Consider the following 17846-nt stretch of genomic DNA (forward strand, 5'->3'; position numbering starts at 1 on the left):
TAGCTCATCAGCAGCAGCCACGCGTCTCACCAATCAGCTGCATCTGATGAGGGACTTCCTGCCGCGGAGGGGAACTCATAAAAGCTGGTGAACGGGCAGCCCCACGTGGTGCAAGGACATACCGAGCACATTGTGTGGTGTGTTGGTCAGCAGGTGTAGTTTGCTAGCAGCTAAGCTAGCCTTAGACACTGCCAGAAATCAGTGCCTATGGCTTCGTGGCTGTTCTTTGGGTAAGTACCCCAGATGACAACTCCAGCTGCCGTGTCTCATAATTTGCTGAGATGCTTTTGTTTTACAGTTTCGTCGTTCTGCTGCTTGGGTGGTCAACTGCAAAATGCAGTAGTGTTCCTGACGGTAGTCCAAGTTTAACCAATTATGAGCTCACGAGGCCTTGTGGTGTTTGTTACTCACATTTGAACTTGTTGAATCTTACAGGAGTCGTTCACATGGAGTGTCATGATCGTTACTTCGTGATAGCTGTTGATTCCTCCTTCACTGGGGGCGAACCTCACTTTGATGCTGTTGGTAAGACATCGCTTACCTCTGTTGAGCCTGTAGCTGAAGGGGGAGGCTTCAGTCTTAAGTTTGTAAAGGTGCATCATGCTTTCAGATGAAACGGGCATTTACCCCATCACGCCTCGGTACGCAGCCAAGTGCGGTTACACAATGGTCCCTCTGTCAGACCACGTGGAGCTCAGAGCCTCGTACTTCAGCTGTCACACCGACAACCAAGTGAGAGCGCAATCAAAACAAGACCTGATTTGCAGACCTAGGTTGTGACTCCCCTGCTTGGCCTTTCAGGACGATACTTTGTTCACCTTCAACTTTAATATGATTGTGACGCATGAAGAAAAGGAAGTTGCGTATGAACTGAACAGCACCTGCTCTCCTTCTCTCTCCTGGTCTCCCAGGGAGGTGACCTGTGAGCTTAACTACATGGAGGTAAGCTAGGATACGTCTTCATGTGGACCTGACATCTGGTGAATCTCAACAACTGCTTTGTCTTTTCAGGTGTCTGTGAGGAGTGAGGTCAGCTGTCCGTCTGGGACCATGAAGGATGACTGGAATGCTCTGAAAACCGTAAGCTTCTCATTGCTGCTGTACAAGCTCACACCCTATAAATGCCAAGGGCCTTGACTAAAAGCACTTCAACCTCTTTCCAGGCGTATAGCTCCACCACTTCAGACTGGCAGGTGATGTTTCACAGAGCAGAGGAACAGTTGCAGCCCATGAGCCTCTCTGAAGCTCGTAAGCAGGACTACGTGTTTGAGGTGACTGGTGGAAGACTTGTGTTTCGGACGCCGTATGGACAGCGCAACTCAGTCCTAACAGAGGTCAAAGCGTAACGAAGTTGATCATTCGTCGTAGTTGTTTGGATGTCCGTCTAAGGCTGCCTCTCTTCAGGTGAATGATGTTCCAGTGGAGATGGTCCACGCAACGCTGTTCTCCAGGCAGAGCTGGGTCGTCCTCATGGTCGACATGGTGGCTGCCTGCTCCAAGTGTCAGTATTGCAGTATTCAACACTACAGTGTGTCTGGTTTTAACTTTGAATTCAAACCGAAGCAGCGTTGTGTCAACAGTCAACGGCTCTTCTGACGACGCCGGACATGTGGTGTGGAAGACTCCCGAGGCGCTCTACGCCAGCCTTGACACTACACAGCTCAACATCGGACTCGGTGGTGAACGTGTCTCGCAGCCAGTTGCTACTGAGCGAGGTTATGTTCTAGAGATGCACAACGGCATCATCCAGATCAGCATCCCTACCTCATCAGAGGGGGGGAGGAGGAAGGTCAGACACACGCAGGCGCCAAGTACAACTGAAATCTAGTTATGAACTGAAGCTTTAGAGAGCATAAAGTTGTTTGTAGATTAATGCAAGTAATTGCAGGACCCTCACATGTTGTCTTCCTGTTTTTGTTTGTTTACCTTCTTGTTGCAGAGCTTTGTGAGGGACAACCTCTACGAGTTCTACACCTTTGACTTCTACTTGGAGCAAATCTTGGAGGATGAGGATCGTGTCGAGACCAGGCTCTGGTCGCACAGGATGCTGACCACTCCCTTGCTGCCGCTTCCACTTCCTGTAGTTGCAGAAAACCAAACGGACCCCGAGAAACGAGCATTCAGCGTTTACCTCGGGGACCTTCCTGAAGATGTGGAGCTCATGGCTGTTCAGATAAATGGACATGAGTTAACGATGCCAACTTCTAATACTAGCACCTACACGATCACTAGAGTTGTTCATCCCAACAGCACTCATGGCTACAGCCTGAAGGTGCCTTTTAATGACCCTGTTGTCATATACGAGGTAAACTGTCTGATGTTCTGTGGGTTTTTTTTTTGTACTAGAGTCCATTTATGTCAGTCATGTGTCGTGTCCTAGTTCTCCAAAGAAGATGCAGTATATCGGTGTGAGCTGGGCCTCAACTTCACATTGATCGTTTTGCCTGAAAAGAAGTCTTTTTATCACTTTGAAACCATTGTCACGTTTCTCACGGATATCTGTAAGTCTTTTAAATTCTTCTTTTAAATTTTACAATTGGCCATGTAGCACTTGTGAGCGCTGGGTCAGCGTTAACCCACCAAACCGTTTGACAGCTCCTCCAGTGTTTGACGCCTTCTGTTCTGACTCTGGGATCAGCTTCAAACTGGACCATCAGCCTCTGGACTACCTGTGGGAGATCAGCGTGGGTTCTGACCCGCTGACCTCAGACCTGGCAGCTCGGCACGGATACGTCATGAGCAACGACAGCCAGAGTCTGCAGCTCCATGCGCCGCTGTTCACACCCGGATACAGGTACAAGGTGAGAGGAGGAAGGATTGGAAGCATCACATCTTGTGTTTAACTTACCAGAGTTCCCTTGAATATTGAAATCAATTACTAAACTGTCTGTTTTAATAGAACATTACTCTGAAAGGGTTCTTGGGCACGTTTGAGATCCTTGTTCAGAATCGTATAACATCAGAGCTCCAGAGTTCGACTGTCAAGACTTGTTCTTTTAACACCACTGGGGAATTAATTGGTAAGAACATCCTTTGGTTCCGAGCTGCTGAGGTTTTGGGTCGTGTGGCTGAAGCGATGACTCCTCTGTAGTGTGTTCGACTGATGGGAGGATGGTCGTGGTGGCCAATCTGTCTCAAGCCGTCCCAAGTGGAGGGATCCCTGCCAGAACCAGCCTCAGAAATAGAAACTGTGGGCCCAAAGATGCAGACGACACCATGGCGCTGTTCTCTTTTCCACTAAATGTCTGTGGATCCAGCATTAAGGTAGAACTGAAACCATACAGTATAACCTACCAGTGCTTGTTTATAATGTTCTGTCTGGAGAATTGATCAACACTTGTCTCCTCTCAGATTGGAAAGGGAAATGTCACTTATCAAAATGAGATTTCCTACAACAAGAAGTATGTCGATAACAATGATTCGGTTGTGGCAGAAGCTCCACAGAGGTGAGTTCTGCAACGATCAGCTTTGCTTTGTTTTCTTGGCCACACCTGTAAAACTGCTGCGCTTTCAGGGTGATCGTCCAGTGCACGTATCACCTGGCTGGTCTCCATCGCCTCTTCTCAGCCTTCAGGTTCGAGTCGGACACAGCTGGTGCGGGCGCGATTGTTCGCACGGCGCGAACGGACGCAGGTACAATGCACGATTCCACTGGAGCAGTCGCGACTCCTACAGGATGGTGAGAATGTCTCCATGGATTTCTGCTCTGCAGACGTGCAGAGCTCCACCACCACCACCGCTGCTGTACAAACCACACCTGCTGCATACGGACCTAGAATCCCCAGGATGCTCCTGCGCGCGTTCCCTCCCCGCCAGAACCTCGGGCATTCTAGGGTCCAACTAAACATGATTTAAAGGTGAAGACCGGAACATTTCATATTCAAAGGGTTATTTCTTGTTAATTTGTTTAATGTATTAAAACATTTATATTTGTAATTTATTAAATAGCTGTGACCTTTAATAAAGATGTTTCTAAAAAGTGCAGTGTTTCTGTTTTTATTCTAAACTAATGGAAAGACACGAGTGTTAAAAGTGCCGAGTTTTTGATTTACTAAGCACATGACAGATGCCCATAGAATCAATGCCTCACTGCTTTCTGTGATACTACGAGTACTCGAGTATTGGTACTTCTATCACCTGTGTCGCACTTCCGCCACTTTGTGCGCTTTGCGGCCGCAGCAGCAGGGGGCGCTGCTCACCCTCCACCGCCAGGTAAGCGTCCAGGTCCACGTGCGCGACCCCGACTCTTCACTTTGGTGGTTTGGTGCTTTACGTCGGGGACGTGTGGCTCCGTCGAGGTCCGCCATGAGCCGGCGCGAGGAACGTCCAGCCGTGAGTTCCCATCGCTTTCGCTCCACTGACCTCGACGGCAGGCACGTGCGTCCAGGCGGCCGAATGTGCGCGTGTCCTCCGCAGCAGAGCTCCAGGGCGGCCGTGCTGCCCCCCCTGTCCGGCCGGACCCTGCACCACCCCTCCTTCCTGCCTCACTACACCACCGCGCACTTTGGACGCCAGCGCAGGAACGGTCACAACCAGGAAGGTGAGTGTGCGCCCGCTCCGCGCGTCTGCGCCACAGCAGCGTCCACGTGCGCAGACTCTGATCACGCCGCGTGCGTCCTCAGCCCACCCCATCATCCCAGCGGAGTTCTTCTACAGCGACCCCGCCATGTGCCGTGGCACCAGGATCCACAACGAAGTGACTGGCCTGAGGGTAAGGGACGCAAAAACCCATTTTAATCAGGCAAATCGGTTAATTGTTAATTATGAGGCGGTGTAGTGGTTTCTGGCACCTCGCGAGGACCTGGTGATTGACAGTCATCGGGTGCTCATACCTTCATGGGGTTTGTCTCCCACCCACCACAGACCTAGGTTGAGTGGCGGGTGTCATTTGTAAATGTGCTGCTGTCTGTTTCTGGGTGACCTCTGGCCCATTAACGCCCTGCAAAGACGATGGGGTCGAACGGTGCTGTTGGGTGCTGTTAACGTGGGGTAATAATGACATTTGATTTGAAGGGCAGTGTTTCTGGAGGCTGGAAGTGGAAACACAACCATTAGTCCCAAAGGTCAAATATGCTAAATTATGCAAATTCCATTCAGAGTGTGAGACTTTAATTAGTGCAGAGAGAAGATGTGGGGGTTCTCATGGGTGCAGACATTATACAGGGGCTTAGACACAGGTTCTCTCCTGTCTGATAGGACTGAGCCCATCTCATTAATTGTCGTGAGACCCAGCAGTTTGTCAGGACAGCGTTTCAGAAATCCATCATTTTGATTTCAAACACCACGACAGTAACAGGATGTGAGTGAAATTATCTAGTTTACACACAGCATGACTGAGTTGTTAGTGTGGCTCGCATGAAGGAATGGAGGAGGTTTAGCATCTTATTATCATACGAATGAGCTCATCTGCATTAAATGGGAGCTAATGGGTTCTTCTAATTACCTACATTAAGGTTTCAGGCTTTTTATCCTCTGTGTGGTACCAGTTGAAACCAAAACTCCTGCTGGACTGTTTCGTGTCCTCTTGGTGGAAACTGACCGGTCCTGAAGTTAAAAGCCAGTTCTTCTGGGTTTTTCTCTACTAATTCTTTGAAGGAAATTTTGCATCCCCTCTTCTCATCAGGTTCTGGAGTTTTTCAAGCTCAACACTCCGCCCCCAGTCATGTCCGCTGGTCTGGCAACACCAAACAGACCAGACCCCTTCGGATGTGGACCGCATCCCATGCGAGACCTGGGCAGCGCCAGCTGGATGCTGCCACACCTCCGTCCAGTGCATCCGAGGCACGTCATCGTCCAGCTTTCCCAGGAGGAGGACCAGGTCATCACCAACCTCCTGAAACTGCACCACCAGAGTCCATTAGCAGGTTCTGAAAGCTCCAGCGCTGCTAAACTGGACTTTTTCAGTGCTGCAGGGCCACCTCTGGGCTTTAACTCCAGGCCGTTCCTCCAGGCGCCAGAACACCACACTTTACACCATGATGTGCAGCCGAGTGCTTGGTCCGATTCAGAGCTGGAGGCAGCAAACACTCTCGTGAGTTGCTTTGTCTCATCACAGGGCGATGAAATCTGCCACCAGTATGAATACGGATGTGCAGAAAGAGGTCTGGGGCTTCTGCCAGACCAGCTTTCATCCTCAGGCACTAACAGCCCACGTGGACCTGAGGCTCCGCCTGCATCCAGTCCCCACTCACAGAGCGCCCTGGCTTCCTGTTGCATGGGGCCGAAGGTGGACGCCAGCAGGCCGGACGTCGCGTCAGCGGAGGACGGGCTGACGTCTGGAGGTCTGGCAGAGGTGAGGGGTCAGACGCTGGCGGACTCAGAGGGGGACGCTGTGCATGTGCTCTTGAGCCTCGGGGAGGTGGAGCCTGTTGGACCTATGCAGTGACTGTATTCAAGAGCATGATCACATGTTTATCAGTATATTAAACTCAGGTTCCATATTTTGCATTTTGCAGTTTTTTTGCACAGCATTTTTTTAATGAATACATAACACCTTTTTTTCCAAGAATGAGAATTTATTTCCCACTTTAAATAACCAGTATTTTCATGCCTGTATTGCACAAACCTTGTTCTTTTCTTAGTGTTCAATAAAAATAATCCCCACTTGAGCCTGTTACTTAAAACATCCATCCTGTAGCTAAAAAACACAGATTCTTATATTAAAAGCACTACTGGCACATATTTACAGTACTCTCGGCGTGCTGCAGGGGGAGCGACGGCCTGGGGTCCTGGCAGTGAAGTAGTCAGCGAACGCATCGCAGCCTCTACAGCTGCACTTTGAGTTCTTCTGCTTGATCTGGGCACCAGAGCCCTTTTGGGCCGAGTCCTTTTGAAGGCACTTCCTGATTGAGTATTTTTGTCCTGTGGTGGGACGCGCTCCTTTTTGCTCTGGGTATTTGTGCTATTACAGGAATGCGTGCGACTGGCCGAGTGATGCTGGTGAACTCTGGGACTTCAGCATAGACGTGCGTGTGGCAGTCAGATGCGTTCACGTACGGGGGCGTCGACTGCAACACCCACGGCTTTTCTTTGCAGCACGTCTGGCATTACTGCAATCTGGTCGAACGGCGGCTGGAATGATCGCTATGTCAGTCAGGAGTGAGGAGACTCACAGTGCGATCCTTGTTTCGAGTCCTGCAGGTTTTGCTTGTTGTAAACAATTGTCCTGGAAATTAGGCAATTAAAATTCTTCTCGCGTATCCTCTGCGGCAGATGGGAAGATATTAAAAAGGCTATTTGACATATATACAGTAAGAAGTAAAACCTCCCCAATGAGTCGCGTTAAACCTGGAGCTGTTCTTTGTTAAAGCCTTAACAACGGCAGCGGTGAAAACGTGTACCTAAACATGGGTCTCGAGCCAACGGGAGGTTTGTGCGGTCCGAGCTAATCTAATCAAGGCCCCAGTGTTTTTAGTGTAAAGCTCCCTCCACCTGTTTGTGTAGACAGTGGTGACCTTTGGAACGTTGAACATACTGTGAATGAAGGTGACTTGGTGTAACGTTGCTGCTTCTTACTGCGTCAGGACTCGTACGAGGCCCCGACGAACAGCCACCAAACATTGGGAACTGACGATCTGTGGCTGAAGGTAAACACTCATCTCTCAGTGATCTGCTCCCGTGGTAGAAATGAGGCATGACCCGGGTCTCCCTAGGTCGCTGGAAACAGACGTGTCGGCTAAAAAGAGAGGCTTTGCGCCTGAAATCCCTAGTGATTACATGTAAACATCCGGATCCTACTGAGCGCTGCCCATTTTGTTGGTGACCAGACTCGCGGCCTGTATGACCCGGTAGCGCTCCCGGATGTTCCGCCGCCTCACGTGCTCGTTGGTGATCTCCACGACGTTGGCCGAGGGGAACCAGCCCTTCTGGCCGTCAGACAGGCGGCTGCCCTCGTACCAGCCTGCGACAGGGGGGGAGGGGGGGGACAAACGGAGGGTTTGCTATCGGTCATGCAGGAAAGTCAGAACAAGTCAGTAAACGGCGGTGGTGGGTTCAGACAAGCAGAGCCAAGCAGGTCATGACAAACACGCATGACCTCGATGAGCGGTAACTAAACAGAGGCAGAGACGAGCAGGTGTGTTCACTCCTCACCCTCGTTGGATTTGCGGATGACGTTGACGATGTCCGTGGGCTCCAGGTTGAGCTCGTCCCCCTGCTGGGCGACGTACTGCTCCAAGCACTGCACCTGAGGGCAATCTGGCACCAAAGCAGAGGCGTAAGCAGCAGCGGGCGCTGGACGATCACCTGCGCACCTGCACCTGCGTGTGCGTCTCACCCCAGTCCTCGTAGATCACTTCGTTGTCCTGTGCGTCCGGGTTGGTGGGGCTGGGGAACATCGCCATCCACCTGTGCATGTCCGACCTGCGGGCCACGAAAGGGGCCTCGTCTCAGGATCCGTGAACCGGGCTTTTAGTTTGTCAACGTGCAAAGACGGCAAAAACACGGGACTCACTGGGTGGGAACCTTGATCAACCGCTCCATCATGCGCCCCTGGTGGTTTTCCAGCAAGGTGAGGTTGAAGAGCTGCTCGCAGCCGCCGCCGCCGCCGCTGAGCTCCACCGGCTGCACCTGCACCAAGGAGCGATGGGCGTGATCCACCACCACGAACCGCTCCGCGCTGCTCAAGGAAACGAGGGGAGTCATTCTTTCCACTCTGTCGCCATTAAAAGGTTCAGGGGTCGTGTTTTAACGCCGCACCTCTTCTTCACAGCGACGATGAGCAGGTCGTTGAAGAGGAACAGGTGGATGGGGTTGAACTTGGCCTTCATGTTGAAGATAGTGCCCCCTTTGGACATCTCCTGCATCTCCCCCTTCTTCTCCAGAAACCGGGTCTGGGAGACGAGGGGAATGGCCTGGAACACACACAAACACAAACACAAACACAAACACAAACGTTTAGCTTTTTTTTTTTTTTAAAAGCTGCCGACGTATATAAATCCTCAGCGCGTTCACTCTCGCGCTACCTTGAGCTTGTCAAACTCCAGCATCTTCGACACCTGGATCAGCTCCTCCATCCGCCGCATCTTCCCCACCTCCGTGTTGCACTCGTCAATAATCTGGGAAAACAGGACCCGCTGATCTGTGAACAGCCACTGGCGTCGCTACAGGAATCACAGCTGGGAGTGTCTGGTGCCTTCCTTTGTTCAAACAGCGTGGAGTCAAAGTCCGTGTCTTCTCCGAGCTCATGCAGTAGGAAAATCCCTTACTCACTCATGGGCCCATTTCCAGGGGAATGCGAAGCACGCCAGAGTCAAATCGTATTCATTCATTCATTCATTCATTCATTTATTCATTCATTCATTCATTCATTCATTCATTCAGAGAGTCTCGGCTTACCTTGGACACTGCACCCAAGGCCTTGGAGACCATCAGCTCGGAATTCGTCTTCTCGTTTGTTCTCTTCAAGATGTTCTGCAACGACAGCAGCAGGAAGCATCATCGCACAAGGTGTGTTTGTTTGCGGGTCAAAAGGCAGCGGCTCGCGTTAAGGCAGGATGAGTGCACTGGAATCAGGACGTTCCAGTAGCACTAAAATAAACTCGACCACAGCCTGGTTGGACCAGGAAAAGCTCCTCACACAATGTACTGTGGCGTGTTTTTCAAATACCAGACAAAAATATTTATAACTGCTGCAAGTTTACTGTCGTCAAGCTCCAGTTACATCCAGCAGAGACGAGGAAAGCGAGGCCAACAAGGCGTCTCTGCTGATTGCGCTCACCTCAACGAGCATTTTGATGCGCGTGATTCGCTGGAAGGGCAGCAGCAGAAAGGACATGAAAGGCAGCCGCTGGCACTGCGGCGACTCCTGCAGCCGCGCGATGACCGAGGCGAACTGCGGGTTGGACTTCCTGTTGACAGACACATACTGTAGAAACGCATGCACAAAGACGCCCGGCATGCGAGTTGCTGGGAACATTGCAGAAACACAGCGTCCTATTGATTTTGCCCCAAAAAGAGCTTTGAGTCACAGATGGAGGGGGTTCCTTACATGAGAGTGCTGAAGGTCTGATCCTGGTAAATCTGGTTGCGAACGTAGTCGATGAAGGCATGAAACTTGTGCTGTGCATGGTAGAAAATGATGTCACAGATGTCACTGAAGACCACCTCCTGGAATATGCGCTCCTCCAAGTCCTTGAGGAAACTTTGGAACCACACAAACCATTAGGCTTCATCCTCCCAGTCCTCTCCTGCTGCCCTCTCTGCGCTCTCTTACCTCTCGCTGACCTCTCGGATCTTCAGGATGTTGGAGAAGAGGGTTTTCTTGTCCATGATGATTAGCGTTTCGTCCAGGTCCCTGTTCTCCATGAAGTGCTCGATGAGGATTCGCAGGGAGCGAAGGTAAGAGGCCTCTGAAGTCAAAACCTCAAACATACTCTGCCAGTCAAGAATAGGAGAAACATCAGCTGCTGCTTTAAAATGTTACATTATCAAACCGTAGAAGCCTTCGCTCCAGAATTTCTTTGTTTAGAAATATGTTGCGAGTGTAAAAGCTTTTATTAGCTTTATTATATTATATTACAGCAGTAAGTGAAGCCGCTGGAGAGAATGGACTTTATAGAAAACACCACAATTACTGTCAAACCAGATTTAGAGCTCGACTCCACGTCTCCCCTTTCTCTCCTTGCCTCATTGATTTCCCCCCTCCCTCAGAACCTCTCACCTCCTGGTACTTGCACTGATCAGATGTGAGCGTCTCCAGAACTCCGCTGTCCCGTACGGCTGGGAGGTCCTGCCACAGGGTGCTCTGGGCCGCACTGGGCACAGGGCTAACCTTCCCAGGTAAAGTCCCATTTCCGTTACCAATGCGAAGGCTGGTCACGTCCACAGAAAAGTCCCCGCTCGCTTTACTGATGTTGCGGCAAACTGTCTGGCGCTTGATTTCCTTGTGGATGACAGTGGCACGGTACGTCTGGTACAGAGGCTCTGGGGGAAAACAGAGCAGACGTCCAGTAAGTAACTAGGAGATCAGGTTGTTTTGTTAGCAAATACGAGGTCCCCCAGGGCCCTATTCTCGTTGTTTCACCTATTTGCAAAATTAAAAAGTAAAGTAAGCAATTTCCATTTTATGGGTCTAGAACCATAGAGGAGTGGGGTGGCTGCAATATATGCTAACAAAAAAGTGATTGTTTCATTCTCACCGTCCTGCAGGCGGGACTGCCAGTTCAAAATCGATCCCCTCCTTAACGTCCTGGAACAGGAACAGGAACCATGAATTATAAATCATTTTTCTATACAAGCCCCGTAAAAAGACAAATCCCCACCATCTGTTAGTCAAATCTGAAAAAGATGCTGGAATCAGGACGGACGGCTGTCGTTCGAGACGAGAGTTAATCTGCTACAGCACCGAGCCACACACATAACTCACGTTTCATCTGCTTCCTTCTCTCCTTCGCTCTCTCCATTCTCGTCTCCATCTGACAGGAGAAAACCAAAATGCATCATTTCACAGACAAAGTCTCTGCGTATCATCCGCAGCTCATCTCCGGTAACGCTTTGCTTGGTCCAAACCTTTCTTTAACGTGAGGTACTGTGACGAGGCAGTGCTGACCCGCCTGGAGTTGGGTGGCGGTGGCGGAGGGCGGTGGGGCACAAGGGGGCTCCCTGTTGGGACAGGGGCGGGGGGGCTGCTGTGGGACGAGGGGAGGAGGGCGCGCCACTCCTCCAGGGTGGGCTGGGGGAGCGCGATGCCGCCTCGGTGCACCGGGTTGTGGCTGTGGGTGTCTGGGGCCGTGGGCATGCGAGGCGGGATGGCCGGCGGGGCCTCCGTCAGGCCTGAGGCGGGCTCGGTGCTGCTGTTCATGTGCTCCGGGGGGGCGGAGGCCAGCTTGGACCGCCGCGCCGGCATGCGCACCTTGACCAGAGGAGGCTCCACCTCCTTCTTGGGGGCGGGGTTGATCACTTGAAGCACTAACTCGTAAATGCTTTCCTCCTCGTCGTCGTTTGGTTTCTGGTTGACGCAGGGCGACTGAGTTCGTTTCGGAGGAACGGGGGGAGAGTGAGAGCGAGTGATGCCAAGGGAGTTGAAAACTGCGTGAGGGCCCGGGTCCGAGCGCCTCCTCTGAGTCTCAGATATCAGAATGTCCAACGACTGGTGGAACTTTGCTTTGTCCTGATTCACCAGTTGACTCTCCTCACTCACAGACGTCATGTCCACCTCGTCCCCAGTTTCCTCTCCATCTTCAAACTCATCACTCTCCTCCAAATCCCCCCCGTCCTCCCCTTTCTGACTTCCCTCGCTGGTCTCGTCCTCTCTTTCTTCCTCTTCCGCGTCCACGGGCACCCAGACCAGTTTCATGCCCGGTCGATGACGATGGCACATGCAGCTGCAGCCTGGCTCGCAGCAGGGGCTTTGGGCCGGGCCTGCGCCGTGCTCCGCCTCCGCCTCACCTCCCCCGACAGGAAGGACCTCCACCTCCTTTCCATCAGGAGCTGCGTCAAAAAGCAATTAACTGGATTAAAATGTTTGTAAAGAAGGAAGGCAGCAATCTTGTTGCTATAAATATAATGCAAAGCTCCACTGTTATAAAATGTGCATCCCCCAGACAGATGAGCTCACTTTGATTAGTGGCTGCTGTTTGGCCTTCTATCAAGGCACAAGCGTCTCATTGCTACACAGTAAGTTTGGAAAACCTCAATATTCACATAAGGAAAAGGAAGCAGGGCAGAGGAAGAAGATAAACTGGGTCAGAGGCCACGGAAAAGAAAACTCAAACACACAGACAGAGCTGGTGTGTGTGTGTGTTGGAATAAGAATCCAAATAAACTTGATGATTACAGTGATTTGCAGTGATTTGTTATTTTTGTTTCAAGGTCCCATCTGAAACGTTGGTCATGAAATATTTGATTGCAACCGTAGCAAATGTGACTGTACTCAATGTCATGAAGAAAAATTTTAAGATTTCTGTTAAAGGGGAAGCAAAATTGGGAAGTGATACTGTATGGGTTACTAAGCAGGAAAGCAACACAATGGCTGTTTGTGTTCCCTGCCATGAATCACCTGCAAAACACAAACGCATCTGAAGCCTCACAGGCCACAACCCACAGACTGAAAGTGAAAGGATCTCCACTTTAACGCGGTTGACTGATAAAACAACTAGAGGCCTCACAAAGCAATAATGAGCACACATATGATGAAGCGTCTCGGACACACACACACACACACACACACACACACACACACACACACACACACACACACACACACACACACACACACACACACACACACACACACACACTTAAAATCAGAGCCATCACACTAGTTGTGCGCAGCAGACTACTGTGAGCGCCCCTTTGTGTGTTCTGTTTTGTGTTGATGCTGAGCGTGTGCGTCCACCGTACCCGAGCGGCGTCCGGCCGCACCGACGCCCTCTGCCCCCCCCCCCTGCACGCACTCCTTCTGCTTCTGCAGCGTGCCCCTCGTCTTGGCCGGCAGCGGCGGCGCCTGAAGCTGCTGGCTGACGCGGGAGGGCTTGGGCTTCACCGGAGGCGGGCTCTTCAGACGCTTGCTCTGCGCGGCGTCCGCCGCCTCAGTGGCCGGGTGCTCCTCCGACACGGAGTCCTGCAGGCTGAACTTGTGCACGATCCTCTTGACTTTCCCCCTCGCGCCGCCGTCGCCGTCCTCCGGAGAGGGGTGGGCGCTTTGCGTCGGGGGCTTTGGAGGGATGTCCGGTTTTGACTTGGCCTCGAGTTTGAGGAATGAAGGAGGCGTGGGCTCCTCGACAGACATGATGGGTGGACGGGGTGGTCTTCTGTCACAGCGCGTCACCCTGACCAATCAGAGGCCAGGCTTTGAGGACGCAGGTCAGCCTGAGCAAGTCATGTTCACCTGAAAGAAAAGAGCGACATTATACTAAACACAATGGAAACTACTATGCAAATCTCGTTTCCCTGTTTCACATTCACACATTAAAATAAAAAGGATTAACATCGATGCAGCAGAAGCTCAGTCTCACATCCTCAATTTATGTAATTTAGTTTCAGTATTGTCTCATAGTTTCACACTGAATCTCCCAGATGCTGTTTACAGAAGTTTGCCAAACACTTTAAATTTCAATTGAATGTATATAATTAGTGTGGTTCCTTCAACTCTCTCGCATGAGCCCTGAAGCTTCCCCTCACGCCATCGGCCACGTTGCATTATATGACAATCTGCTTCATTTCTGGGCAGTTTTCATCAGAAGGTGGTAGAAGAAACAGCAGCAGCCATGTTCATTCTCAGCCTGGGCTTTAATCTGTTGCAATCACAGAGTAAATGCCATTAATTCTTTGGTTGATGATTTTAAAGGTCTTTGATTTGTGACTCCTAACAAAAGGCACATTATGCTTCAATTATAGCATTTTTATTGCTAAAATAAACATTTACAACAAGGCTATAACCGCTAAACAAGTCACTAGTTCCAGTACAGTGTAATCTTGAGATCAGACTTTGACCTCCGTGACACAAATTCTCCAGTGAAAAACCTTGAAGGAAAATGAACCCTACGCAATAAACAGTCGGCTCATTCCTGCCGTCACCACATTCCTGCAAACAACACAACTCAGAATGTAAAGAATCCACGTCTGCGTCCAGCTCCACGATTCAATGAAATCCTTAATACACGACTGCCGTCTCAATATGAGAGTAAGCAAACAGTGGCTCCACCTCGTCCAATGTTGCCCTGACAGGTCGAACAACCTCGGGCAGCGTGCTCCCACTCCTTTAATACCTATACGCACACAAACACAGGCCCTTTAAATAGACGCACACTGATTTCATCTTTTTAAATTCAGAAGCAAATGTCCAATATGAAACCAGTGCGCTCATAAAACCACAGGGGTCAAATGAAGCATGTGAAACCATTTTCAGCCCGTGAGCGTCTATAAAAAGGCCAAACGTCCGCGCTCGATGCGACCGGAGCGGCAGCTGATGTCACAGCGAGCCTGACAGGCGTTAGTCATCCTCTGACTCACAGGAAGCAGAGCAGCGGCACAGAGCAGCACGTTGAAGCTCCACACACACTGATTAATCAGCTCGTCTTCAACACAGAGACGCCCGCTTGCAGCTGCTGACACCAGCGATGGTCCAGAATGTAACATCTCAGCAAGTTGGATCCTCCTCAGACATTCACCAAAATCAAAAGGTCTCGTGATGCTACTGCATTGTGGGAAATGTAGGCTCCGGACTACACTACTCTCTAAAAATCCAACATCTAAGCTACCGGCTGCGCCATTCTGACTTTTATTTTGTAAATCTGTCCCAACAATCTCTATGCAAGCAGCGCCCAACAGGACCATCACAAAGTGCTCTGTGCCTTATGGAAGATTATTGGCGCCTCATTTCATTTTACAAAGATCAGGCAACAGAATTGGGAACGCTATCGGCGATTCCCTGTAAAGGCTCGGCCCGAAACAGTCACTAATGTCAATAACACAAGCAGCGGCGGCTTGTCATTCTAAAAGCGAACCAGCTGGTCAGACCAGTTTGAAGAAGCTGCTCAGGGAGCGAGAATATTAGAAAGACACAGTGGAGGTTTACAGTGGAGTTACACCTCTGAGAGCAGAATGCTGTATAAAACAATTAGGTCACAGAGAGCAGCAACAAGGTGCAGGAATCCATAGGGCAGCTGTTTATAAAACAACATCCTTTGCATGGTTTCATTTCCTAATGCTCCGTCTCTTTCCAAATTCTTAGACACCTGATTCTTAAAACCTTTCAAACTAATCTTGAGCATAAATGCTACTGTTCACTTGTTTGACGATCACAAACATTCCCTATCAGTGTCCTGTATGTGTATGAGAGGTTTCAGTTTCGGGCCCTTGGGTGCCTGCTATTGTCCACATGGTGATGTGTACACCTCTAATGGGTGGGGGCTGCTCGCTCTCAAAGCCCCCACCACAACGTGAGGACGCGCTTCCCCCGAGTGTGTTCGTGCACTTATAGACCAGATGAGACAGAATACGCTTGACCCCACATTCAGACCTCCAGTGTTTCGTCCGCCTTTGCCATATTGACCTGTGTTATTCAATCTATGAAGTCTATCGGACCCTTCACACTCATCCTGGGTCACTGGGCCAGTCATTCATTCCAGCAAGTGTATTTGTCCTAATAAATCCACTATATATATAAAAAATGGTGTGATCCTTTAAATCAGGCCGGCTTGGCAACAATGCTTAAGTGCTTAAAGAGTGTGTCCATTAACACAATGATGTGTGTGTGAGTACAGTGTGCCATCTGCTCCACAGACTAGTGGCTCAGCCTGTATAAAATGGGTAAGGGGGCTTTAAGAGGGCTACTCCAGCTTGGACAGTATTATCCTATGTAATATGATGTGCCTGTAAGCTCCACGTTGGCCAGGAAGAGGGCACGGAGAAGGTGTGTCGCCAAAGAAGACGCACACGAGCCGTGGGACTGCAGGAAAGTATGATGATTTGATGTGCGTGTTATTGGAAAATATTAACTTTACAATATAAAAGTATAAAAAATATTAACTTCATACACGTAAACAGGCTGCCCTTATTAAGGAAGTCAACTAATTCTAAAATAATGACATATCTAATATTTAAGATTTGTACTCAGTATTTCTTGTTGTGGAAAATGTTAAGAGAAAATATTACAAAATTAAACACTGGGATAAACATTACTTTACAGTATATCCAGATTTTAATCCTATATTTCTCATAAGACAGGTGTCTGCGAGCTCTGATCAACTAAATCGCACCTGTTAAACTCCTAATAATGACCTAACGTCGCCTAATGTTGAACAGCAGGAAATAAAACTCACCGGTTTGATTGAGACGTGTCTGGATGTGTCCCTGCAGTGATTCGGCTCTAAAGCTGGTGCTCCCCCATACTGAGGTTAGATCTGACGAGGAAGAAAGCTTCACGTCCAAGTCGTCCCGGGGCGCAGCTGCGTCGCTGTAGTTTACGTTCAACTCTGATCTCGCGGTGGAGAAATGTCTTAAAAATAGTGAGAAAAAAATAGGAGACAACGCGGTTAAAATCTTATTGTCTGTGTGACAGGGTTGTGGCGTGAGCGCCCATCATCCCCCTGTTGTTGTCTGCTCTTTGTTACCAGCAGCGTGAGTGAGAGGACGGAACGGGAGGCAGGAGTCCAACACCCCCCTGAGCCTCACACCGCCTGATTAGACACAGTCACTACGAGCGGTTCCGGTCGTGGCTTCCAAAATAAAATTGTAACTTGCCATGTTTCTGATGGTGTCTGACACACGTGGGTTACACAAACGATACATATAACAAATAAAACAAATGAACTCCATCAATTTTATTAGATATAATGGTTTAGTGGGGGCCTCTAATGAAAGGAAATGTAAAGATGACATAAATGTCTAATGATTAGAAAGAAACAAAGAAAAAAGATATATGTACTAACATATATTTAATAGCTTTCTAATAGACATTGAAATTGTTCATTTATCTATGATGTTATCAGGATACTTCAGTTAAACATTTTTAGACATATATTGTTAATTCAGTGGTTGGCTACTGATATTAGGTAATATAATAACTGTATTTCAAAACCTGTTTTTCAAATGTTTTATGTTTTACATTTGTATGTTCTAGATTATTTTTGTTCTAGTATACATTTCTCAAGTTTGCAAAGTTATCTAATTTGAAAATCAACCAATAATCAAAATAGGCAGTTAAAGTATTGACGCTGTAAATATTGTAATTTGAAGCTGTGGTTTTATTTTATGAAATTGTGCAATCTATATTGTCTTTATTAGCATTTTTATTTCAGGTCATTATTAATATACACATAAATATGGAGATGAGATGCTGTCAATCATAGATTATTCGTAAAATCATTAATTAACGGTGTTTTATTTTGAAATTTTGTCTGAAA

General features: G+C 49.2%; 3 protein-coding genes across 3 annotated transcripts; 2 read left to right on the forward strand and 1 right to left on the reverse strand.

Annotated features, from left to right (window-relative positions):
- Positions 1-68: 68 nt before the first annotated feature.
- On the forward strand, positions 69-3982 carry LOC114848361 (uncharacterized). The gene is made up of 17 exons (XM_029138802.3): positions 69-230; positions 299-354; positions 436-525; positions 611-732; positions 802-942; positions 1012-1080; positions 1164-1334; positions 1405-1501; positions 1581-1789; positions 1940-2305; positions 2381-2501; positions 2596-2801; positions 2900-3020; positions 3092-3264; positions 3352-3446; positions 3515-3633; positions 3713-3982. The coding sequence occupies exons 1-17, from the start codon at positions 208-210 to the stop codon at positions 3853-3855; spliced, it is 2322 nt and encodes a 773-aa protein (XP_028994635.1). The 5' UTR covers positions 69-207; the 3' UTR covers positions 3856-3982.
- Positions 3983-4171: 189 nt separating this feature from the next.
- LOC114848379 (uncharacterized) lies at positions 4172-6603 on the forward strand. The gene is made up of 3 exons (XM_029138836.3): positions 4172-4540; positions 4623-4711; positions 5624-6603. Exons 1-3 carry the CDS (start codon positions 4306-4308, stop codon positions 6383-6385), a joined length of 1086 nt encoding a protein of 361 aa, XP_028994669.1. The 5' UTR covers positions 4172-4305; the 3' UTR covers positions 6386-6603.
- arhgef15b (Rho guanine nucleotide exchange factor 15b) lies at positions 6495-17098 on the reverse strand. Its single transcript, XM_029138789.3, has 16 exons — positions 16764-17098; positions 13342-13828; positions 11509-12429; positions 11366-11414; positions 11139-11188; positions 10661-10923; positions 10214-10374; positions 9989-10141; positions 9719-9848; positions 9337-9411; positions 8964-9056; positions 8698-8852; positions 8453-8617; positions 8276-8361; positions 8092-8196; positions 6495-7900 (listed from the first exon to the last, which is right to left on the reverse strand). Exons 2-16 carry the CDS (start codon positions 13727-13729, stop codon positions 7734-7736), a joined length of 2961 nt encoding a protein of 986 aa, XP_028994622.1. The 5' UTR covers positions 13730-13828; positions 16764-17098; the 3' UTR covers positions 6495-7733.
- Positions 17099-17846: the final 748 nt, after the last annotated feature.

Source organism: Betta splendens, chromosome 2, assembly GCF_900634795.4.
Source record: "Betta splendens chromosome 2, fBetSpl5.4, whole genome shotgun sequence".
In the NCBI taxonomy this organism is placed as follows: domain Eukaryota; kingdom Metazoa; phylum Chordata; class Actinopteri; order Anabantiformes; family Osphronemidae; genus Betta; species Betta splendens.

Bases quoted from the DNA above. Each gene is read 5' to 3' on its own strand.
- LOC114848361 (XM_029138802.3), top strand. From the start codon at position 208: ATGGCTTCGTGGCTGTTCTTTGG. The intron at 733-801 runs GTGAGAGCGCAA...TTGGCCTTTCAG, and splicing joins GCTGTCACACCGACAACCAA to GACGATACTTTGTTCACCTT. The intron at 943-1,011 runs GTAAGCTAGGAT...TTGTCTTTTCAG, and splicing joins GTGAGCTTAACTACATGGAG to GTGTCTGTGAGGAGTGAGGT.
- LOC114848379 (XM_029138836.3), top strand. From the start codon at position 4,306: ATGAGCCGGCGCGAGGAACGTCCAGCCGTGAGTTCCCATCGCTTTCGC. The intron at 4,541-4,622 runs GTGAGTGTGCGC...GTGCGTCCTCAG, and splicing joins GAACGGTCACAACCAGGAAG to CCCACCCCATCATCCCAGCG. The intron at 4,712-5,623 runs GTAAGGGACGCA...TCTTCTCATCAG, and splicing joins ACGAAGTGACTGGCCTGAGG to GTTCTGGAGTTTTTCAAGCT.
- arhgef15b (XM_029138789.3), bottom strand. From the start codon at position 13,729: ATGTCTGTCGAGGAGCCCACGCCTCCTTCATTCCTCAAACTCGAGGCC. The intron at 9,057-9,336 runs GTAAGCCGAGAC...CTGTTTTCCCAG, and splicing joins CCTTGGGTGCAGTGTCCAAG to ATTATTGACGAGTGCAACAC. The intron at 7,901-8,091 runs GTGAGGAGTGAA...CCCCTGTCGCAG, and splicing joins CATCCGCAAATCCAACGAGG to GCTGGTACGAGGGCAGCCGC.